We start from the raw sequence: 24,845 nt of genomic DNA, 5'->3' as shown, positions 1-24,845 counted from the left end.
GTAATTTTTCCTAAGAATAATGATATGTTCCCTTTTCACAGTTGTCAGTGGCTAATAATCGGCTGGTGCGGATGATGGGTGTGGCCAAACTGACCCAACTCAGAGTGTTAAATTTGCCTCATAATAGCATTGGCTACGTAGAAGGACTAAAGGAACTAGTCCATTTGGAGTGGCTGAATTTGGCAGGAAATAATCTCAAGGTGAATTGTTTCTTTTTCTTTTAATAATTACGTTTTCTTTTTTTTTTAATTTATGAAAGTAGTCACTGTAAAAGGTAAATTCAAGCAGTATAGAAATAAGTAGAATAAAAAGTGAAAGTCCCGATTACGCTCCCCAGGAAAATTTCAGTTAACATAAACTGAAAAAGAAATCATTTTGAAAACAATGCAGCATATTCTATATATTATGCTAAATTGTAATAATATAATGTTAATTTTAATAATATTTAATAAAATATTAACAGTAAAATATATTAGAATAATTTAATAGCATATTAAATGTGAACAAAGGATCTATGTTATACTTAGAAAATTAGATAAACAGTAGAATAAAATTTTAGGAAATATATACCATGCTGAATTAAGCTTTAAGTAACTTTAATGGTATAGTGGAGAATATACTGTTTCAAAAGTAAGGAAATTTAAATTCTAGTCCTTTCATCACTTACAGGCTTAATAATTTTAGGTAAATATCTCTGTGTCTTAGTTTATTTTTTATTTTTTATTTTGTTATCATTAATCTGTAATTACATGAAGAACATTATGTTTACTAGGCTCCCCCCTTCAACAAGTCCCCCCAACACACCCCATTACAGTCACTGTCCATTAGCGTAGTACGATGCTGTAGAATCATTACTTGTCTTCACTGTGTTGCACAGTCCTCCCCATGCTCCCCACTACATGCTAATCATACATACTAATTGTAATACCCCCTTTCTTTTTCCCTGCCCTTATCCCTCTCTTCCCACCCATCCTCCCTAGTCCCTTTCCCTTTGGTAACTGTCAGTCCCTTCTTGGGTTCTGTGATTCTTCTGCTGTTTTGTTCCTTCAGTTTTTCTTTATTATTATACTCCACATATGAGTGAAGTCATTTGATTCTTGTCTTTCTCCACCTGGCTTATTTCACTGAGCATAATACCCTCTAGTTCTATCCATGTTGTTGCAAATGGTAGGATTTGTTTTCTTTTTATGGCTGAATAATATTCCATTGTGTATATGTACCACATCTTCTTTATCCATTCATCTACTGATGGACATTTAGGTTGCTTCCATTTCTTGGCTATTGTAAATAGTGCTGTGATAAACATAGGGGTGCATCTGTCTTTTTCAAACTGGGCTGCTGCATTCTTAGGGTACCTTTTTGTTCTATTGATGGTGTACTTTGCTGTACAGAAGCTTTTCAGCTTGATATAGTCCCACTTGTTCATTTTTGCTTTTGTTTCCCTTGCCCGGGGAGATGTGTTCATGAAGAAGTCACACATGTTTATGTCCAAGAGATTTTTGTCTATGTTTTTTTCTAGGAGTTTTATGGTTTTATGACTTACATTCAGGTCTTTGATCCATTTTGAATTTACTTTTGTGTATGGGGTTAGACAATGGTCCAGTTTCATTCTCTTACATGTAGCTGTCCAGTTTTGCCAGCACCATCTGTTGAAGAGACTGTCATTTCCCCATTGTATGTCCATGGTTCCTTTATTTTATATTAATTGACCATATATGTTTGGGTTAATGTCTGGAGTCTCTATTCTGTTCCACTGGTCTGTGGCTCTGTTCTTGTGCCAGTACCAAATTGTCTTGATTACTATGGCTTTGTAGTAGAGCTTGAAGTTGGGGAGTGAGATCCCCCCCACTTTATTCTTCTTCAGGATTGCTTTGGCTATTTGGGGTCTTTGGTGTTTCCATATGAATTTTTGAACTATTTGTTCCAATTCGTTGAAGAATGTTACTGGTAATTTGATGGGGATTGCATCAAATCTGTATATTGCTTTGGGCAGGATGGCCATTTTGATGATATTAATTCTTCCTAGCCATGAGCATGGGATAAGTTTCCATTTGTTAGTGTCCCCTTTAATTTCTCTTAAGAGTGTCTTGTAGTTTTCAGGGTATAGGTCTTTCACTTCTTTGGTTAGGTTTATTCCTAGGTATTTTATTCTTTTTGATGCAATTGTGAATGGAATTTTTTCCTGATTTCTCTTTCTATTGGTTCATTGTTAGTGTATAGGAAGGTCACTGATTTCTGTGTGTTAATTTTGTATCCTGCAACTTTGCTGTATTCTGATATCAGTTCTAGTAGTTTTAGAGTGGAGTCTTTAGGGTTTTTTATGTACAGTATCATGTCATGTGCAAATAGTGACAGTTTAACTTCTTCTTTACCAATTTGGATTAGTTGTATTTCTTTGTTTTGTCTAATTACCGTAGCTAGGACCTCCAGTACTCTGTTGAATAACAGTGGGGAGAGTGGGCATCCCTGTCTTGTTCCTGATCTCAGAGGAAAACTTTGTGTCTTAGTTTTTGATTTGTTAGATGAGGGGACTCAATTAAATGATATTAATAGGTGACTTATTGAGCAGTTAATTTATGTTAGTTATATTTAAGCACCTTAAATATACTAACTCATTCAATTTCATGGCGACGTATGAGGTAGGTATAGTCATTATGCCCATTAAATAGATGAGGAAACCAAAGTACAGAGATGTTAAGTAACTTGCCAAAGGTCACACAGCCAGAGTTGCAGAACCAGAATTTGAATCGAGACAGTTTGTTTCCACTCTCAACTCATGAACTCTGTGCTAGACCAGCTGTCATGTCATAATTTAGATTTCTTCAAGCTTAAATCTCTAGAATGATAAGATCCTCTACTCTTAGGGGGTTAATGAAGATGGAGGCTTGCTGCATAACAATTAATGAAATTCTTAAGCACTACTACCTCTTTCTCTTGCTAAGCCCTGCTCTTCTGCTTCCCATTAATAAGCAGAGGAGTCAGGAGACAGAGCTACAAGAACCTAGAGAGGAATTTCATGTTTTGATTTGGTGTGCATGAACTAATGGGATGCTTTTCTGGTGATAGGCCATGGAACAAATCAGTAACTGTGCAGTCCTACAGCACCTTGATTTATCAGACAATAATATACCCCAGATAGGTGATGTATCTAAATTGGTGTCACTGAAGGTAAGTGTGCTTTCTTTGTCATTTCTGAGATTTTATACTTAAGTACCAAGAGAAAGTGGTCTGATTGGCCTAAAAGCAGCCTGCTGTATAAGAAGATTGTGTTCATTTTGATAAAAATTCTGTTAGGGCACTAGAAATCAAGCGTGGAACTTTTTGTTGTCAGTTTCTATAGTTGATTTATTTTAACTAAAACTGGCCATTGTAGTCAAAGTTAATTCTTATTTACCATCCTCTGGAGACGATGGACTCTCCTTCCCGCCCAGCCAGCCAATACTAGCAGCTTTAGTCATATAGTACGCAACAGGTTGGTGAGGTCGAATGTTTTTCAACCCTTAGTATTGCTGTTTTTTTTAGCAACGGATATAAGCAAAAGGTTAATTTTGATAGGTATTTCAAAATTAACTTCACTTTAATTAAAAAAATAAACCTGTAGAATAACAGCTGGAATAACAGCTTCAAAAAACATGTAGCCTCTTTCCATGTTTTTGCTTCATTAGATATTATTTGCATCAGATGAACTAACTCATTAAGCCTCAAAAGCAGTATTATTAGCTCAACTTGCCCCACATCTTTGGCAGAAATCATTTTTAGCAACAATTATTCTAAACAATTTGGTTTAGCCAGATACTAAGAATTCAAGTGAAGTAAAGATGATTGTAGATTTGTTTTCTGGAATGGAGGCATTATTTTCTTATTGGAATCCTGGGTGTTCATAGTCTTTGGATTTATTCTTCATTGTTGCTGACTTAATTTGAGCCAGCTTCATCTGCAAGTAGCACATTCTACCTTCCTCAAGCTTTTAATTTCCGAAAGAATAAGCTGTAAATTCTCTTTTGAAAAATGTGCCTTATACATGATTGTTCCAGTGAATGTTTTCTTTCACTTTTCTCACCCTCTGTTTTGATGTTGTAAAAGGAAATGAAAAAGTATGTTGGAAATAATCCAGATTTTAGTAACTGAAATTTCACAAAATGCTAGTTGCTATAGCAGACATGTGTTCTTGGACAAGTCTTTAAACTTTATTGAGCTTAGAATGTGGATGTGACAAGAAAGTTAGAGAAGAAGACCACCTAGGACCCTTGTATAGCATTAACAGTCTTTGATTTGTGTGTGACAAGAAGTACAATAAAATAGATCTTTTTATTTTTGTACGCACCATTTTGGTTTTTTCAAAATAGACCAATTACTTTTAATCTTTTCATTTGTAATTCATCCTGTGTTTACTTTCAAGACCCTGCTTTTACATGGAAACATCATCACCTCTCTTAGAATGGCACCTGCTTATCTACCCAGAAGTCTTGCTATACTGTCTTTGGCAGAAAATGAAATCCGAGACTTAAATGAGGTAAAATTTGAGAGTATTCTCTGGGATCCAAGAAGCTGGGAAGTCCAGAAGAGACTCAGGAGAAAGTTGTGATGTCATCTTAGATTATGAGCATCTTGGAAGAAGCTGCCATCAGGGTGAAATATTTTGGCTGTAGATGATCATTAATTTTCTTTCTTAATGTCTTTTTTTAATGTCAGTGGGTCACTAAGGCTTAATTTCATTTGTAATACTGAGATGATCATACCATTTGCAAGTGATTGGTGGTGGAAGGATATCTACATTAAAGGGGTTAATAACGCACGCTGTGCACCTTCTCTGGCTGCTGTCATGTTTTCAAAGTTGGATTCTCCACTAGGAGACAGTGCTGATGCTTTCTATGGGGCTTTGTGCAACAAGGACAGATGGCCATATTGTTGGAAGTTTGGAAGTCAGTGGATAAGAGGGCTACTTGTCACTTTTCAGAACAAGAGGGTAATTGTTACCTTCTCAAACTGCCAAAGATGTGTGTAATCAGCAGAAGCCCTGTGCTTGATACAGAATAGTCCATTTCATTCAACAAAGATATCCTCTGTTCCAGATCTCTTTTTTGGCATCCTTAACTGAATTGGAACAGTTGTCGATTATGAACAATCCTTGTGTGATGGCAACACCTTCCATTCCAGGGTTTGACTATCGGCCATATATCGTCAGCTGGTGCTTAAACCTCAGAGTCCTAGATGGATACGTGATTTCTCAGAAGGAAAGGTGAACATGACTTTTTTTTTTTTAAATTTATTCTGTTTATAAGGTTAGTACCACCATCAAACAGTAATGTGGACTGCTGTCACTAGAGTAAGCAGGAGATACAGCTACAGATTTTTTTACATTATAATAAACATTGACAAATTGCTTTCCAGAAAGTTCTTTCATAGACACCTCTGGAGAAATACCTTTGTCCTAGGTATCTCTGGGTTTACATATGTATCAACACTACTCTGATAAATAGTTCAGAATAGTGGTTCCTGTCCATTTCAAGGATAGGAGCTATTTTTTTTTTTGTTATCATTAATCTACAATTACATGAAGAACATTATGTTTACTAGGCTCTCCCCTACCCCAAGTCTCCCCCACAAATCTCATTATACTCACTGTCCATCAGCATAGTAAGATGTTACAGAATCACTACTTGTCTTCTCTGTGTTGCACAGCCCTCCCCGTTCCCCCACCCCCCACATTATACATGCTAATCATTATACCCCCTTTCTTCTTCCCCACCCTTATCCCTCCCTATCCTCCCATTCTCCCCAGTCTCTTTCCCTTTGGTAACTGTTAGTCCATTCTTGGGTTCTGTGATTCTGCTGCTGTTTTGTTCCTTCAGTTTTTCTTTTGTTCCTATACTCCACAGATGAGTGAAATTATTTGGTGTCTGTCTTTCTCCGCTTGGCTTATTTCACTGAGCATAATACCCTCTAGCTCCATCCATGTTGTTGCAAATGGTAGGATTTGTTTTCTTCTTAGAACATGATTTCTTTAACATCACATTTATCACAGAAGTTATTGAAAATACCATTTCTAGCTTACTACAGATGAACAAACTGAATATTTATTAAACTTGCATTTAGAAATTAAGATCATTAGTTCAATCATAGACAGACTATGTGCTGATTATTTGGGATTTTCTATCCTTTCTAAGAAAGGATAAGAAATAAATATCATCCCCAGAGTTTGGGGCTAGTGAATTTAACTTTGTGCCTAATAAACAACAAGTGATATTTTAAAGTTCTTCTGTTGATCAGTTGTTTGCAGCTTGGAGCACTTCTATGTAGAAATTAGGTTACGGATGCTGTCAAGAGTCTCAGGTCAATTCCACAAAAGCTTGAAATCCATCATATGTGTGAGCGCAGTATTGCTAATACCTTAGGACCCAACTACCCTGTATAACAATGACTCTGTGAATATACTTGCAGTGTTTCAGTTAGGTAGAAGACATGCTGATTGGTCCTCCCCTTCTACCTGTGAAGCAGCAGAAGTGGGTACTCCCCCATCTCTGTATCAGTGATGGTTTTTGTGGCTTGGAACTGGGACCCCTGAGTAATGGGGTCTTCTGGACACTGGAACATGATCAGTGGAATCAGAACTTTAGGGGAGGTGTGGAACTAGAATGTGGATAAGAGGGAATGGAGTTAGAGGGGATAGTGAGAATTAAGATGAGTCTGTTCTCTTCACTATGCCTCATTGCACTTCTCTCAATGCATACGTCATGCATTCATGCACTCAACACGTACATTCTTCCTCGCCCCTTTTCTCCTTTCCTAGAGGCTGGTAGTAGTCATTTGAGAGGTTCCTGTTTGGAGGATGAATGGTAGATTACTGCAGAGTTTTCTTTTTTCTATCCTGTTGTTCCGTCTAGTTGCTGAGTAGGGAGAGGGGTAGTGAGGAATGGTTGCATAGTGGGGGTGCTAGTGCAGGTGAGGGACAGATGTCAGGTCTAGTTTGTCATTTTCCCTTTTTCTTGCAGTGAGGGTTGCTATATATTCAGATACAACTTTGTTTCAAACTATGCATAGTTCTAAAGCTGTAATATGGGTTTACTTGGATTATCTTCCCTGGATCTTCCTTCAAGTGAAGGAAAGAAATTGTTAGATTTTTCTGTGGAAGTAGGACTAGCAACATTTTCATACATAGAAGGCAGCAGGTGAGATGGGCAGAGAATGGTGTGAAGGACAGATAAAACCTGGTTAGTAGAGATAAGAAAAGGCTTCAGCTCTTCCCTGCCACCCATTAGCTGTGTGCTTGGGCAAGTTACCTTAGTGTCTGAGCCTTAGTTTTCTCATCTGGAATGTGGGTAATACCACCTAGCTTTCAAGGATGTTAGGAGGATTAAGGATGATGTAGATAGCAATACTGGTGATGTGGTAGGTGCTTAATAAACTATAATTATCACCATTACTTAAGGATAGGGACTAGGGATTGAGGAGTTTTGTAGAAACTAAAGTATTAAAAAGCAGGAAATATTTGTTGAATAGATGAATCATAATGCAAAGTCTATTTCTACTGTGTAAATCGTTTTAATTCAAGTGACTTTAAGGTGAATTTGGAATTCTTTGAACTTTATAATGTTCTGCAAATGTTTAAAATTCAGAGACTTTAGGTAGTAGAAGAGTGGGCTTCCCCTTGGGGTAGTTTCTCTCTCTGGGAGGTTGCCCTGCACTAATTAAGTACGGGAGGAAGCCTTTTCTCAGATTGTTTTTCCCCACACTTAAAAAAAGAGTGCAAAGTATCACATAATTCAGATACACTTTAAAATGGTACTAAAAAAATGCCCATATCACCACTGAGATAAGAATAAAACACAGCCAGCACTCCAGAGATTTTCTGTAACCCACTCCCATCATCATTCCCTTCCCCACTAGAGATAACCACTGTATTGATTTTTTTAGTAATTCAGAAAGATTCATTTTTTTCCTGGTGGTTATGGAGTCTTCAAAGCAACCAGCTCCCACCAAAGTAGCTAAAATTAAAAGGACAGATGATACTGAGTGTCAGTGAGTATATGGAGCAATTGGAACTCTCATACACTGAGGGGTATGAATGGTGCAACCACTGAAAAACTGGCAGTATTTGCCAAAGCTAAATGTACAAATATCCCATGATACAACAATTTGACGTCTGCTGTATACCCTACAGAAATAGGTGCTTATGTCTCCTAAAAGACATGTACAAACTTGTTCATAGTAGCTCCAGCATTTGGGAGCTATTTGGGAAACAACCCAAATGTCAGTCCATAGAAAACTAGGTTAATCGAGTTACAGTTGAACTAAGGAGCCTAGATTATTGTTGATGCTGTATACTGGAGAGAAAAATTACCGCTACAGTTGATACCAGAGACAACTCTGTCATCTGAACAGTGCTCCCATGTTTTAAACAACGCTGGAAGTATCCTGTTAAGGAGGGAGGAGTTACCCTAAGGGAGAGCTGTTATCTTAAAAATTGATGGGCATCCTGACCAGCATTCAAAACATTTTCCTGGTCATATTGGGAACTGCCCTACAGGACAGGAAGGAATTTCCAGTTTTTTTTATCTACCCAGCCTAACTGCTATTTGCTAAGAACATCAAGGTTAAAATTGTTCTCTATTCTGAAAAAGTCCCAGGTTCTCTGATGACTTCAGGGAACCAGAACTTGAGTGTGTGTATCACTGAGAAGTGTATTTGGAAGAGCCCCCACCCCTGTGGTGCTTGAGCTGAGCGCCTTCTCAGCGAGAACACCTGTGCAAACCCACCAGCACCTTTGTGTGCACCTCAGTAGTTAGGGTTCATCCTGAATTTGTTTCAGTCTCTGTTTTACTATTTACAGGACCTAGTACCAAACTATACTCTGTTGCTTAGAGATCAGAACTTAGTTAGGGAGCAGTACATTGCAGATGTTTCTTTTTTGACAGGACATTTAAAATATACACAGAAATGGGACGAGTAACATCGTGAACACCTCCACACCCACCATGCACCTTCAGCAATTACCAGCATTTTGCCAATCTTGTTTCATCTGTCTCTTGTTTGTTGGAGTATTTTAAAAGCAAATACCAGGTGTTATTTCATCCAATACTCCTGTTTTTTGTTGTTGTTCTGTAGGAGAAAGAGAAGATTGTTTTAAGTTTTCTCTCTTGACAGTTCCTATTCCTGTTACATTGTGTAAACCATTTCTTCCATTTCCAGAGAATAATTGTATTCCATTGATTTCAATTTAGTATGTTAGAGCTGAGTGAGTTCTTAATTTTGTTTTCCTCTGAATTGGCAATGGTCTTATAATTGGCAGGGAAATTTTATACCTAGGTGAATATTTTATGAATTAGTAAACTTCTGTAATGGTATGTTTATTGATGAATGTGGGGCAAAAGCAGAAAACCAGATCCTAAGAGAAATTAATGCTCCACAGTTTGTGGTTTTCCTCACACTCTTAATCACACACTTCAACTGTGGAATACTGAAGCCTGAGCCACATTCTCTATCCTCTTACTTTCATTTCTTCCTCCCAAACTACAAACCATGTATAACCTAGAAATGTTGCTTGTTAGCTAATATTAAAATTGGTGTTTGGACTCTGGTCTTATTTTTTTTGAACAGCTTTTCAGTAAGCCATTTGCTTGGCAGAAGAACTTATGGAAACTTAGAGCAGATTTCATGAAGATTCTGAATGATCTTTATTCCACAGGAATGTATTCAAGGAGGAAATGCTTCTAATAGTTTTTATTAACTAATAAAATATTATTTATTTTTGCTTTCTTTTCTCTCTCTCTTCTTTTTTTTTTTGGTTGTTGCTGAAAAAATCAGATTATTTGTCCTGTAGAGTTTGCTACTGTGCCTATTTTGGTCATTACATCCCTTTGTTCTTTGATATGCTCCCTTTTCTTCTGTATTTCCTGTAAATTGATTGTGACACTTGAATCAGATTCAGGCTTTTTTGGGGGAGGACTCCTTTATGGGTTCTATTGAGAGGCACACAGTGTCTAGTTGTCTCTTTTGTAATTTGGTAGTACTATTAGTGTAACCCTGTGGAAGTGTCCCTAAGCAAGAAAGGACGTTTAAAACATTTTGAGTAAAAGGAGCAAATCAGAATGAAAGATTTCTAAAAACTTAAGTGAATTTATTCATGAAAAACATCCAAAAATGCTACAGGAAAATTAAGAATGTATCTTGTCTATTTGAGTGCTATCTCCTCTTCTTTATGCCTCCCAATTCCAGTTTGAAAGCTGAGTGGCTCTATAGTCAAGGCAAGGGGAGAGCCTATCGGCCTGGCCAGCACATCCAGCTTGTCCAATATCTGGCTACAGTCTGTCCTCTTACTTCTACACTGGGTCTCCAAACCGCAGAGGATGCTAAGCTAGAGAAGATTCTGAGCAAGCAGAGGTAAGCCCATTGATGCGTAGCCACTGATGAGTTCACAAGTGAAAATACTTCTAAGTCTTTCCTGCTGATTCATAGGACTGAGGCAAGCACTGTGGCCCACGTTTCTGGGCATTCCAGCTGCTGTCGCTGCTGCAGTCCTGCAGAGGAACTGAGCCATGCAGTGTAGTCCCGGCTGCTTCACAGCAACTGCCTTGCTAATCATTTCTTGAGTAGAGACAACCTAGCAGTATAAGAGAATGACATTTAAAAAAAAATGTATTTGTCTTTTAATGTAATGGGTTTCATGTGGTTTTTTAATTACATTAAGAAGTATAGCTAGAAACATTTAGTTGTCACTTTTATCAGCGATCCTGCCTTGGAATATTTGTGCATGTATATGCATATAAGGGTATCTGTGTAATTTAAAAATACATTTGTTCTTCTCATTTTCTCTCCAGTGTTCCCATAAATGAGACTTTGTAATTTGGTGGTGGTTAAAGGTATCTACTTTGAAAACTTGTAAACTTCTTTTTGGACAGTGTTACCTAGGAAGCAGAAAAGCTTTCTGTTTTGGTTTGTGTTAAATTATAACCCATGTTATTAATTTTTAGGTTTCACCAGAGGCAGCTGATGAACCAAAGTCAAAATGAAGACTTGTTTTCTCTTGCTGATATTGAAACGACGGCCCCCCTTGTACCTGAGCATTCAAGCCCTATTCAGGATTGCCAGATAGTCCAAGAAAGTGGTAGGACTTAATGACATCTGATGCTTTTCCAATAAGTTGTTTGATCTGTTGGGTATTATAAAACAGGAAAAAGTACATATTTTCAGAGTTTTTGTTTATTAACTTAAGTGAACATGTGGATCTTATATTTTATATATATGTATATACACAGACACACATATAGAACTATTACATTGTTAATATTCAGAAACCTTCAGAGGACTGCTTTTTGTGTTTACCTGATACCTTATTCTTATGATTATTACAAGAATTCATTTCCTTAAAAATATTTGGTTTGATGTTTTAGGCATATTGAAGGCATTTTATTGCATTTTACTATATCTCAGAGATTAGATTTCATGAAAAGGATGCAACTAAAAAAAAAATACCTCTTTATGTATTTAGTGGTTTAAATGATGTTTTGTTGATTCTTCCAGAACCTGTCATCCAGGTCAATTCTTGGGTTGGGATAAGCAGTAATGATGATCACTTATATGCAAAGAATAACTTTCCCGCCTCTGTACACACTACACGATATTCTCAAAATGACCTGCACCTGGAAGATATACAGACAGATGAGGACAAGTTAAATTGTAGTCTTCTCTCTTCAGAGTCCACTTTCATGCCAGTTGCATCAGGACTCTCTCCGGTATCACCTACTGTTGAGCTGAGGCTGCAGGGCATTAACTTGGGCCTGGAAGGTGATGGTGTTGCAGATGAATCTGTGAAAGGGCTGGAAAACCAGGACTTTGATAAGGAAGAGAAGGCTTTTGGGACTGCAAAAGAGAATTCTGTTCACATGATAAAAAGTGCGATCAATACAGAGGTAAAGGAAAAAGATGGGCTATTACCTTGTGCTGAGCCAGTAGGAACCAGTGCTGTTTTGAAGGATGACACCCACGGTCTTACATCTTTTCCTGAGTCAGCTGGACACTGTGTCTTCCATACGCAGCCAGACAGTGATGAAACCATTTCTCAAACAGCTTCAGATAAACTGCCCTGCAGGGTTTTAACCCAGAGATCCATTGCTTTGGGACAAGATAAAGTTACCCTTCAGAAATTGAATGAAGCAGCCACCAAGCTTCAGGCCTGTTGGCGGGGCTTTTATGCCAGAAACTACAACCCCCAAGCTAAAGATGTGCGTTATGAAATCCGGCTTCGCAGAATGCAGGAGCACATTGTTTGCCTAACTGATGAGATGAGGAGGTAGGTCAAAAGTCCTGTTTATTGGCTGTTTTGTTGGTTTTGTTATTGAGTCCAAGATCGGGCCACTGTCTGCATGATGTGTCAGTTAGCTGAGAGACAAAGTGTTGAGGCAAGGAAAGCGACTTTTTGTGGAAAGCCAGCAGATGGAGCAGATGGCGGGCTAATGTCCTAAAGTAGCATCTTAACTCAGGGTTGACTGCACGCTTCTTTTATGCTAGGGAAGGGGGTAGCAGGAAGGGAGCAGGTTAGGGGGTGACTGAAGGCTGCAGACATCTGGGCACCAGCGAAGATCTAAAGGGAGCTGAGAAACTGTGTCCTTGGTTAGTTGACTCTCAGTGACCGAGGTCTGGTCATGGTGTTCCTAAAACTCTTTGACAGGGCAGTCATAATTTCCATACATATTTCCCTATCTCCTGGAGGAGGCAAGCTTTGGATAAGGAGCTATTTTCAGAAATCCCAAAGTGTAAGCAAAATTCCTTTTAATTATCAACATGCAGGGCTACAAGGCTCAGGGTTGAGCAGAAGCCCTGTCCTTTTGTTTTCCTTTTGGCCCAAAGGTTCAGGCAGCAAAGGATAGCATGGAGGCAGAGATGCCAAGGTTTGTCTGTTACAGTTGGAGAGTGTCAAATTCTTAGAGTTGATTGAGAACACTAAGTCTTTGCTGGTGTGGCCAGAACTGTTTTCATGTCATGTTGCCACTCCTGATTTACTTATTTCCTACAGTATATTGAAAGCACTATGCATCTCCATCTCTAGCACAGCAGTCAGTACACAGGTACAGGAGAGCAATAACTGTTGAGTGAATGCATGCCTCCTAGATGTCTACAGACCTAAACATAAAAATGTACAGGAAAATGTAGAAAAACTAAGTATAAAAATGAGAAGATGAGAGAGTCTACCTAAGAACTCAATAGGTGACATAAATCTTAAAGAAAATAGTAGGGATTTAAAAGGGGTTGAATTTCTGAGGCAATAGTAGGAATTATTCCTTAATTCCATAGTCCCCATGTTTTACTGGCTGCCAACCCACGAAAATTAGGATTTCATGAATTTATTTTGAGTATTAGTATTACAACTAGCAATATTAATATTAGGTGGAAAAGGAGGAAGCAGCAAAAGACACTGAGAAGGGACTGCCAAAGTTGTAGAATACTAAGAGTTTGTGTCCCAGCTCCAAAGGGAAATGATTCAGGAGAGAAGACAGGTACCATAAGGAGGGCAAAGAACTGTGCATTCTGTTTAGAAGCTGGAGATTATTGGTAAATATGTTGGCGACCCCAGAGACTATCCTTAGGTTTATTTGCTAAAGAACTCACAGAACTCAGGAAAGCTATTCTGCTCACGATTGTGGTTTATCACAGTGAAAGGATACAGCTTAAAGTAAGCAAAGAAAAAAGGCACACAGGGCAGAGTCCAGAAGAAATCAGGTACAAGCTTCTAGTTGTTTTCTTCCAGTGGAGTTGTACATACAGGGCTTGATTCTCCCAGCAACAATGTGTGACAACACATATGAAGTATTGCCAACTAGGAAAGCTCCTGGAAGCCTTGACATCCAGGGTTTTTAGTTGGGGGTCAGTCATGGAGGCATTGAGTGCCAGTGTGACTGATCTTTGCTCAGATCAGCCCCCAACATTTGAAAATGAGGGGGTAAGGGTGTGGGAGGTTTAAGGAGAGAGATGTGGGATATTCCTCTTAAAAGTGAATTTATAAAGAAAATGGAGGAGGGTTGCTGGACAGTGTGAAAAATGACATGCAAAATGCAAAATGAAAGGTGAGTTTGTAAGATTTTTCATCAGCACATCTCAGCTGATCTGTTCTTGGTTAATTTGGGTCAGCCAGGAGTGGGGTTTTTTTCCAGGTGAATGTGGTATGGAGAAAGAGAAGGGCAAGAGAGCTGCAGATGTCTGGAAGGGGATGATTATAATGATGGATCTTGGAATTAAAAGAAGGTAAAAGGAAAGGAAGGAGGGGAAGGACCCACTCGCCTGGAGGTCTAGATGAAGGTTGGCTGTCTGGATTGTGGAAGTGTGTGCAAGTACAGGGAGCTGCGCAGCCAGGTACTGGTTTGTGTGGAGGCTGGAAGTCATTTCTGAAGATGATATAGTCAAAATGATTGGGTCTGAGTGAAACTATGAGACTGAGTGACAGTGGGGTGGGTCCTTGTTAGATAGAGCATCCATGAGAATGTGTAGGCCTCCAGAAACGATGGCAGGAATGGAGCAGAGAGGACTGGTGCTGAGAGTCAGTGAATGGAGACAGGTAATGACAGGCCAGTACCTGAAAATAAGTTTGGGGAAATTTTCCTAGGAAGGCAAGAGTTCAGGTAGGAAGGTACAGAAACATTCGTAAACAATAGTGAGAAGCAGTCTTCTGACCCTAACGATGAGTGAAAAAAGTAGCTTCCACTTGAGAGGGCTACCATGCCCTGAGAAGAGGGTCTGATTTGGTCAGGGAGAAGTTTACAGAAGAGGTTGGGTGCATAGAGTAGTTTTCACATTATAATTCAGGAGTTCCAGATGGTAGAGAAGAGCCTGGAGGGCTAGAGAAAGTGGGAAATTGGGTCAGAGGTTCAGAACAAAATGGGAGATTAAATAGACAACTAGAGGACCCTTAAGTTTGCAATGAGCATAAGTATGGACAGGGTGGCAGTGAGCCCAGTGTAATACTTCAGTGAAGGAGGGCAGGGTTTGGATGGGGAAGTCTGTTGATGTAGCAAGGAGTCTGTCAGGGACTGAGGCAAACGGGATTGAAGTTTGGGGTTAGTTCTGCTAGTCTCTTAAGAGAGGGTATTTGAAGCTGAGATTCTAATTCTTAACTGTTTTGGAGGCTTTGAGTAATCAACTACTCTTTTCTGCAGCTCCTGTGCCTTTGGTGTGTTTGACTGGGAAATTGAGGCCAGAGAAAGAGCTATTTAATCTTTTTATTTTTCATCACTGGCAATATTTTGTAGAATCAATGTAATCTAGATTTTGGTCATCTTGTTTGATTTCTATGTGGAGTCATAGTTTAGAACTTAAGTTTCAGCTTAGTATTCTAAAAAATAAAAAGGACTATTATTAATCTCTTTTCCAATGCATGTATTGGTCAGTTGTAACAGGAAGTGCGTGTCAAAGCACCCTTCCTTGTGTCAGTAACGGATTTTGCATTATTGTAGATTGAGAAAAGAAAGAGATGAAGAACGTATTAAAAAATTTGTACAAGAGGAGGCTGTCAGATTCCTTTGGAACCAGGTAAATTTTTTCCTGCTGATTTTCTCAATATGTGAACAAAGAAAAATTCTAGGTTTATTGAGATAATAATAGAGCAGTCAGACATATTAAGCACCTTTCAAGGTTAGGGATGTGGTTTGGGTTCTTTGCCATTAACTAGGACAGTGAATTTTGGTACATCTTATTTAATCTAAAGAAAAATATTTTCATAATTTTTACCAGAAATATAAAAAATATAAAGATGAAGAAAAGTAACTGAATTGGCAGATGTTGTTATAACTTTCTAATAGATACAAAAAAACCAGTTTGAAGTTTTATATAACTCTCTAGTTTTATCTCTTGGGAATACGTGAATGAACAGTAAGATGGTGTATGATGGCTTCAGTATGTAACTCCTGAGAAGTACCTGTGACTTCTTGGGAGAGAGAATTTGACTCCTGTAAAACACACTTTAGGGACAGTTTAGACAATCAGCTTTACTGTTATATATTCCATCAAATGTTTCTTTGTAATTCCTTGGAAATATTTTATAAAAGAAATTTGTTATAATAGGATTTTACTTACAAAATTAAAAAATAATCCTTGACTTTTAAGGTTTTATAATTACAAAAAGTAGGGGAGTGGTTAAATAAATTACAGAGGAATAACACTGTGTAATACTATGGAACAGTTCAAAAGAATAGGGTAATAGTTTGCACTGACAGGGAAATCGCTCCAAAATGACATTGTTCAGTGATAAACAGCAAGTTGAAGAACTTAGGGTTTCTTGGTTTTAAAAACTCCCTTTATATTTAAAAATGGGAGTAAAAGGTCTGGAAGGACAAGTATCAAACTGCTGTCAGTGATTATCTTGAAGGGTGGTCAAAGGGAGGACTAAAAAATTGTATGGCCTTGCTTTTTGCAGATTTTACAGTAAAATTTTGTGATTTTGGTCATACTTATAAAATGTAAAGGTCATATTATCAAGAACTGAGGATATTTCTAGGTATTTTAGGGTTGTATATACTATGTTGTTAGATAATTTTAAAACTATTCTCCCAAATGCATATCTAAAATAACTTATATAGAATCTATTTATATTAATAGGTTCTCATCTGCCTTATTAAATGGACCTTAGTGTATGTTGAGTGCATTATTGACCCCTTAGTCAGCTAGACATCTGCTGTTGTGCTCTGATTGCTTTTCCAGAAGCAGCAAGAGAGGTGCTTAGGCCTATAGCTACTCTCCTGCTGAGGATCTTTAGTGACTAAGGACGTGGGCCACTTGTGCCAGCCTGGTTTGGCTGCAGGTGTTATGGAAAGAGTAAGAGAGTCTGACTGTTTCTAATTCTAGGTCTGCCATCTGCCATTTATCAAATTCCTGAATGTTGGAAGAAAACTCAAAGGACAGTTGTAACACAGGTATCATTTTTATTTTATAATAAAGCTGTGGCCTTTGGTTTATAGGTAAGGTCTCTACAAGCTTGGCAACAGATGGTGGACCAGCAGCTAAGTTCCTGGCATTCTGATGTTCCTCCTGTGTCAAGTACTCTGATGCCATCTAAACCTCCATTCTTCACCCAAAGTCTGGAACCCCCTTTGAATCAAAACTCTTGGTTCATTGCTTCTGACGAAGCTCCTCGAGAGAAATCTTTACCAGAATTTCCAGACTCTGGTTTTCATTCCTCCCTAACAGAACAAGTTCACTGTTTGCAGGATTCTTTGGATTTTGAAAAAAGTTCCACAGAAGTCAGTGAAAGTTCTGTGACGGGGAATTCCATTGACACAGTGAAATGTGGCAAAGAGTCAGATGTAGAGGATGTTAGTGAAGACCATGATGAATGGAGTAAAGGAAGTTCAAACAATGAGCAGGATAATAGTCTGCTTGAACAATATTTAACTTCAGTTCAACAGCTAGAAGATGCTGATGAGGGAACAAACTCTGATGAAGGTGCAGGTAATAATAAGCTTCACACAGCTCATTCCCCCGAAAAGTTAGATGCCCCGTCTGACGGTGCTTCTGTAGATAATACTCACGGCCTGTGTCCTGCTTTGCAAAAGGAAATGAGCCAGACACCAGATAATTGTAAATTAAATGCAGAAGTTCAAGGGCAGCAGTCAGAATGCGATTCTACATTTCAGGTATTACATGTTGGGATTACTGTGTAGCATGTCTGGTTGCTTGGGAAGCAGAAATCCGCTTAATTGTTTTAGGGTATTTTCAGTTGCCTCTTTTTTTTTTTGAAGGGGAATGTTGCCCCCGTTTTGTTACTGGTTGTATAGAATTTGTATTTTTCTCTCATATTTTCTGTGTTCTAGATACTGAGCCGAATCTTGATTTTGATTTTGTTAGCTTTTTATTAGCTCTAAATAAACACTATTATATGTTAATATTGATAAACAATATCAAAAAATATTGACATACACTTTATTTCTTAACAACTGAATGGCATCAGCAGTGTTCCTGTTTTCTTATGTACTCATTTCCTTTCAAAAATAAACTAGACTGTCTTAAAGGAGATAGAAATTTTACCTTAAAGATATAAATAAGAACATTTTTATTCTTCTGTATGTAAGGAAATTGATTATATAGTGAAGAATGCAATTTATTAACTTGAATATAAATGATACATGTGGAGATTGTGAACTAATGACGTTTTCCAGTCTCTTTGGAGTAAGAACGTGTTTTGTTTTGTTTTTTTTAGCCTTTTTTCCCTCCCTTATGAGTCAAAGCCTTATAAGCAAATAGGGAGAAAAGGTAAGATTGGAGGAATTTTCAGTGGGATGATTGTCTCCCAGAAAACTTTAGTTAATGTTATGTATCTGTTTTAATATATGAAGCAGTGTTCCATCCAGAATTAAAATCAAGCATATTTTAAGAGGCAACACAAGAATATTTTTCTTAGATAAGAAAAAAGCAGACACTAGGCTCCATTCACTTGGAATAATGTCACAGCAAACATTTATCTTTTCATTTAGTGCTTTTTCACCCCACAGATAAGCATTTATGTTCCAATATTATCAGAAATTAATTCATGTTCATCTTCTCTGTTCCTATATTTTATGTTTACTTATGTATTTCAGCAGAAGGTCCATGGCCATTTACTTCACTTTTTGACCTCTGCTTCATAGTGAAGAACATTGAAAGTAATAGTAGTGGTGGAATATGAATGACTTTCTTTTTAAAGGCCTATTTTCTTTCTAAATCTCTGAAAAAGTGTCACCCTTGGAAGACAAATTTAATGCTGGTTAAGAAAAAAATGAACACTCATTTCTTTACTTGTTAAAAAGAATATGTAACTTCAGGAAGAAATGATAATACTCTGTTTGAATGTTACAGATAGATCAGTTCACAAATGAAGGATAATTTTTGGAAGCTTGATATTTTAATCTTTGAGAATGTTCTAATATCATTGAACATCACATATCTGATTTCCCCCTATCTATGGACTGACAGCTATTTAAAACAATGGTGATATTTAAGTGTTCTTGACATTTAGGTGCTAAACATCCATTACTCTGTTACAGTCACTAGGTCCCCTTCTTTGAAGTTATGTAAAATAAAAACTTACAAGAGTAAAGTCAGGGATCACATGTTATATATTGTTGATAGTCAGAAACATTTCTTCAGTATGGGTAAGATATTTTTTTCTCCCTTTATAAATATGCAGCACTCAGGTTGAGAAGATCTGGGTTTCATTCTCAGAAATCCAGAGTCTCTTGAAAAGGAAATACTTTCTGTCTCTTATAAATGAAACAGCAGTCTTGCATTCAAAAGGCTTTTCTCTCGTAAAGCAGATGTAAGGTTGAATGTATGTTAAATAAAAATAGAATTTTTTTTACTTTTTGAATAATACTAATTATCTTTTATGAATGATTTTGAATTTCTTCTTAGACATACCCTATTTTTCTATTTTACAGTTAAGTGCCTAATTTGCTGCCCTTAGTTAGACAAAGAAAGAACAGCCTATACTGCACTGTTACCAAAGTGCAGCTTCATTAACTTCTCATAGAAGTCGCTGAAATGTCATGGTTCAGTGTTTTCTAGGTAGGTGTCTGTTTTTAAAGAAATGGCAAAACACAACTAAATTCACTTGAACATCAGCATTTCTCAGCAAGATTACCTTTTTTCTTTAACCTTATCTCGTTTTTCTAGCCCATAAATAGTATTCAGCATACTTTTATTTTTAAATTGATGGAATATGATAATGGTTAATATTCTGTCCTTCATTCTGTTTAACTTTTACTGATGTTTGGAAGTGCAAGAATGTAAAGTAGCCCCTTACCTTTACTATACAGATTATCTTGAGTGTGGATAGAATTAAAATTATATAAATTAGAGTGTAGGAAAGTCTGTGGCATAGACTAATATACTTTATTTAGTAGGTTTACAGTGTAATTTAAAATAATTTATTACAACTAAAATATTTGGTTTCTGTGCTACTCATTGGTCTGGTAGAAGAGGAAATAGGTTTAGTAAAGTTTGGGAAGTTGTCTTTCACATGATCTTTGTGTTTTTTCCTAACAGGAAAGCTAGATACTAGATATTCATGCAGATGCACAATTCATACCACATAAAAATTGGAAAAGGAAGCTTAGAGATTATTCTAAGATGAGACTGAGGCACAAAGAAGTTAAATGACTTGTCCGATGTTAGAGCTAATTAATAGTAAATAATTATTATTTTTACATTTAGTGAGTCAGGTAAGAGTGTCTGCATATTTTTCATTCTTTTTGAAAGGGAAAAAAACTAAGAGAGCTAGAACTCTACTACTCAAAGCAAAGTAGCTTGTAGAAAACTGATTTGTTCAGAACTGAATTTTCTCTAAGAAATGTGATTTGATTAAAATGGTTTTCAAAGAGTGTTAGTAGAAATGAAAATTTTAAAAGAATAACTGTTAGGTTCCATTTATTGGTGACAAGAAGTGTAACAGATTGCCAAGATATATAAAATTTTCTAGTGAAATGCTGAATTTGATTATATTTCATCTTCAGTTTTATAGAACAACAGATGTAAAGTTTTACCTCCCCAGTGCGTAGAAAAGTCCAATTGTGACAGTTGATACATACACAATATAGTTTGGTTTTATAAGCTTAATTATAATTATAAAAGTACTCATAATATGCATGTTTTAGGAAAATACGTAACCCACATAATTGTTTGTATATATGAAATAACTTTTTTGAATAATGTGGGTACCATTCTTGAGTGTGGATTTTTCTTTTGGATTATTTATGCAAACACCATAATATGTATTTTCCTCTTACCTAGTTAAGTCTAGTCCCATTTTTTTATAAGTATTTTCAAAAACAATATGGACTTAAGATACTATTCTTTCTTGCTACTTTTTTTCATGTAGATTCTTTTAATTGGATTTATAAAAATATATAAAATATAAATTTTTTTTTTCTGGAGAAATAAGATATAGTAAAAGGGAAAATATAAAATGACTGTGATTGATTTCCCATTTGTGAATGAATATGAAAAGAAAAAGGGACTTCATTGTTAATGTATACTTTTATTTTGCCATGTACCTTATTAAGGGATATTCTAAACATTTTTGTGATACTACTTTCACTGATCAAACCTATTGTGCCATATTAAAATTGAAAGTCAAGTAAACAAAGTAGTCCTCACAGCTTTGGAGAGAAACAGATAATTGTCTTTTTAAAATGAGGTGCCTTTTATTTGTGAATGAGTAAAAATTGTACTAAATTTAATTCCTTAATTGATTTTAGTGGATGGCAAGAATCACTCTGTAGTGACTTTGTTCACTTTCTAATTAAATTTCTTTGAATGTTTTGTAATAATTCTAATGTTGCCAATAAAAGATTAAAAATAATTTGATTTTGGACAACTTTTAGGTTTCTCCTTAATTTTATTTTGAAATAGATTATTTAAAGTGGTTGTAGTCTGTTTTAAGATGGCTTGATATTTTATATTGTAACCTGTTTAATTTGTATTTGAGTTTCTATTTTTAATTCTAAATAAAAAGTTTGTACATTTGAGTGATTCATCTGTTTACTATAGTGATTAATAGTACTGGTTGTTACTCATTTTGCTGGTAATTAATGGATAATTAAAATTCAGAACAAATTGCAGATAGAATTTTACTAAGGCAAGTCCAGGCTATTGTTGTTACATAAGTGAATTTACAATAAAACAGTCCTAGTATTATGAAAATGGATATGAAATGAAAGAAATGCTAATTTAGTTTTATTTGGTGTAAATTTCATTGCTTCCAGAGTAGTCAGTGGAATATGTCTCAGTAGATATTATCCCTCAAAGAGCACAGATGACACTGTCAGATGGTATTGAAACACTGGGTATGAAAGTGTTAGGGAGCAAGCGAGTAAGTAGAGTACAAGCCTTTCTCATTTAACATAATTAGGACCAGTAGTTGGTTGGTGTTATGGACTGAAGTGTATCACCCTCCCCAAATTCATATGTTGAAGCCCTAATTCCCAGGTGACTGTATGTAGAGATAAGGACTTTAAGGAGGCAATTAAGGTTAAATGAAGTCCTAAGAATGGTGACCTAACCCAAAAGGACTGGTGTCCTGCAAGAAAAGGAAGAGACACAAGAGATTGTCCATGCCCAGAGAAAAGGCCATCTGAGGACACAGAAGGTAGTCATCTGCAACCTGGGAACAGAGGTCTCACCAGCCCTGCTGGCTCTTGATCTTGGACTTCTAGTCTCAAGAAATATGAGAAAAAAGTTTCTGTTGTTTAAGCCACTTAATCAGTGGTATTTTGTTACGGCAACCTGAGCAGATGAATACAGTTGGTCAATAAAAAATTGGTTAGAGCATGAAATCATAAAAAATTACATAGATCACCTTAAAAAATGATCTTGATTGACATATTGAACTGCATGTATTCAAAGTGGACAATTTGATAAATTTTGACACACATACATGCCTATTAAGCTATCACAGCAATCAAGGTAATGAACATACTCATCACCAACTAACAATTCATCTCCTTAACCCCTTCTCTATTTGGTTTCTTTTACTCAGCATAATTATTTGGAGATTTATCTGATCATTCTTTTTTATTGCTGAATACATCCATTGTATATATCTGCTACAATTTTTTTTTCAATTTTATTTAAAGATTTTTACCAGTTTTGAGAAATAATTGATATATAATGTGTAAGGTTAAAGTGTACAACATGATGCTTTGATATATGTATATATTATAAAATACTTAAGCACAGTAATGTTATTTAACATATCCATCATCTCACATAGTTTTACAGTTTTCTATATGTGTGTGTGTATTAAAATGTTAAAAAGAACTTTTAAAATTCTCAACTTCTAAGGAGTTTTATATCAGGTCTTAGGTTTATAAGTCCCTAATCCATTTTGAGTTAATTTTTAGAGGTCCAGTTTCATTCTTTGGTGGGTGAAGTCCAGTTTCCCCAGCACCTTTTATTGGAGAGTCTATCCTTTCCCTATTGGATATTCTTGTTTCTCTTGTCAAATATTAGTTGACCATATATACATGGATTTATTTCTGGGCTTTCAAATCTGTTCACTTGGTTTATGTGTCTGGTTTTTGTTAATACCATACTGTTTTGATTACTATAGCTTTGTAATATAGTTTGAAATCATGCTGTGTGGTGCCTCCCACTTATTTATCTTTTTAGTTTTGGCTATTCAGAGTCTTTTGTGGTTCCATATGAATTTTAGAACTGTTTTTCTATTTCTGTAAAAAAAAAATGCCATCAGAATCTTAATAGGGATTTCATTGAATGTATTGATGGATTGTACAGATGTTTTAACAATATTAATTATTCCAGTCCATGAATACAGGATACTCTTCCATTTATTTGTGTCTTTCTCAATTTCTTTCATCATTGTCTTAGAGTTTTCAGTGTAAAGATCATTCATCTCCTTGGTTAAATTATTCCCTTAGTGTTTTATTATTTCTGATGCTATTTTAATGGGATTGTTTTATTTCTTTTTCAGGTAGTATGTTTTTAGTGTATAGAAATGGAACTGGTTTTTGTATGCTTGTTTTGTATCCTGTAGCTTTACTGAATTCATTGATTAGTTCTAAAATTTTTTTTGTAGAGTCTTTACAATTTTCTATATATAAGATCATGTCATCTGCAGACACAATTTTACTTCCTTCCAATTTGTATTCTTTTTCTTTTTCCTGCCTGATTAACATATAGAACTGGCTATGACCGCCAATATTATGTTGAATAGGAATGATGAGAATGGGCACCCTGGTTCCTGATTAAGAGGAAAAGCTTTCAGCTTTTCTCCATTGAGTATGATGTTGGATGTGGACTAGTCATATAGGGCCTTTATTATGTATGTTGAAGTATGTTCCTTCTATACCTTAACTGTTGAGAGGTTTTTTTTTTATTGTGAATGGATAACTTTATCAAATGTTTTTCTGCATCTATTGAGATGATCACTGTTCTTTTAATCTTGCTATTAATATGTATCACATTTATTAATTTGTGTATATTGAACCATCCTTGCATGGTATATGATCCTTTTAATGTACTTTTGAATTTGGTTTGTTAGTATTATGTTGAGAATATTTGCATTTATATTCATCAGGGATATTGACCTTTAGTTTCCTTCTCTTACAGTGACCTTATCTGGCTTTGGTATTAGTGTAATGCTGGCTTCAGAAAGTCAGTTTGGGAGTGTTTCTCTCCTCTTCAATTTTTGGAAGGGTTTGAGAAGGACTGGCATTAATTCCTTAAGTGTTTTTGGTAGAACTCACCTGCGAAACCATCTGCTGGGTTTTTCTTTGTTGGGGAGTTTTTGATTACTGACTCAATCTCCTTATTCATCAGTCTGCAATTTTCTTCTTGATTCACTCTTAGTGGATTATATGTTTCTAGAAATTTCTTCATTTCCTCTAGGTTGTCTAATTTGTTGGTGTATAATTGTTCCTGGTAGTTTCTATGATCCTTTGGTTGCTATCAGTTGTAATAGCTAGTCTTTCATTTATAATTTTATTTATTTGTGTCCTCTCTCTTTTTTTGGTTAATCTAGCTAAAGGTTTGGAATTTTTTTTTGTTTATCTTTCTAAAGAGCAAACTCTTAGTTCTGTTAATCTTTTCTTTTGTTTTTGTGTTCTGTAATTTTCTTCATAATTTTCTTCTGCTAACTTTGGACTTCTTTTGTTCTTTTATTTTTAATTCCTTGAGGTGTAAAGTTAGGTTGTTTATTTGAAATCTTTCTTTTTTCCTGATGGATGTGTTTATCATTGTAAACTTCCTTCTTTGAACTATTTTTGCTACATCCCATATATTTTGGTCTTTTCATTTTCTTTAGTCTCAAGATATTTTTTCTTACATATCCCTTTTGATTTCTTTGATCCATTGCATGTTTAGGAGTA

The 24,845-nt window shown here is 36.1% G+C and overlaps 1 protein-coding gene across 4 annotated transcripts in view; it reads left to right on the top strand.

The window, feature by feature from the left end:
- CEP97 (centrosomal protein 97) overlaps nt 1-21,485 on the top strand; it is a 70,430-nt gene extending 48,945 nt beyond the window's left edge. For 2 of the 4 annotated variants that reach the window (XM_036998700.2, XM_036998698.2), the window contains 9 exons: nt 42-200; nt 3,067-3,168; nt 4,400-4,513; nt 5,073-5,239; nt 10,216-10,380; nt 10,971-11,104; nt 11,521-12,289; nt 15,444-15,519; nt 16,944-21,485. In XM_036998700.2, the coding sequence (XP_036854595.2) occupies nt 72-200; nt 3,067-3,168; nt 4,400-4,513; nt 5,073-5,239; nt 10,216-10,380; nt 10,971-11,104; nt 11,521-12,289; nt 15,444-15,519; nt 16,944-17,645 (2,358 nt within the window). In that variant the 5' untranslated portion in view covers nt 42-71 and the 3' untranslated portion in view covers nt 17,646-21,485. Of the gene's footprint in view, nt 1-41; nt 201-3,066; nt 3,169-4,399; nt 4,514-5,072; nt 5,240-10,215; nt 10,381-10,970; nt 11,105-11,520; nt 12,290-15,443; nt 15,520-16,830 lie in introns of all 4 variants that reach the window. The other 2 variants (XM_036998701.2, XM_036998699.2) reach the window with 2 other exon arrangements.
- The last annotated feature ends 3,360 nt before the right edge of the window (nt 21,486-24,845 follow it).

This window comes from Manis javanica, chromosome 3, assembly GCF_040802235.1.
Source record: "Manis javanica isolate MJ-LG chromosome 3, MJ_LKY, whole genome shotgun sequence".
Taxonomy (NCBI): domain Eukaryota; kingdom Metazoa; phylum Chordata; class Mammalia; order Pholidota; family Manidae; genus Manis; species Manis javanica.
Note: the sequence above shows the minus strand (reverse complement) of the source record. Positions and strands in the feature narration are given on the sequence as shown.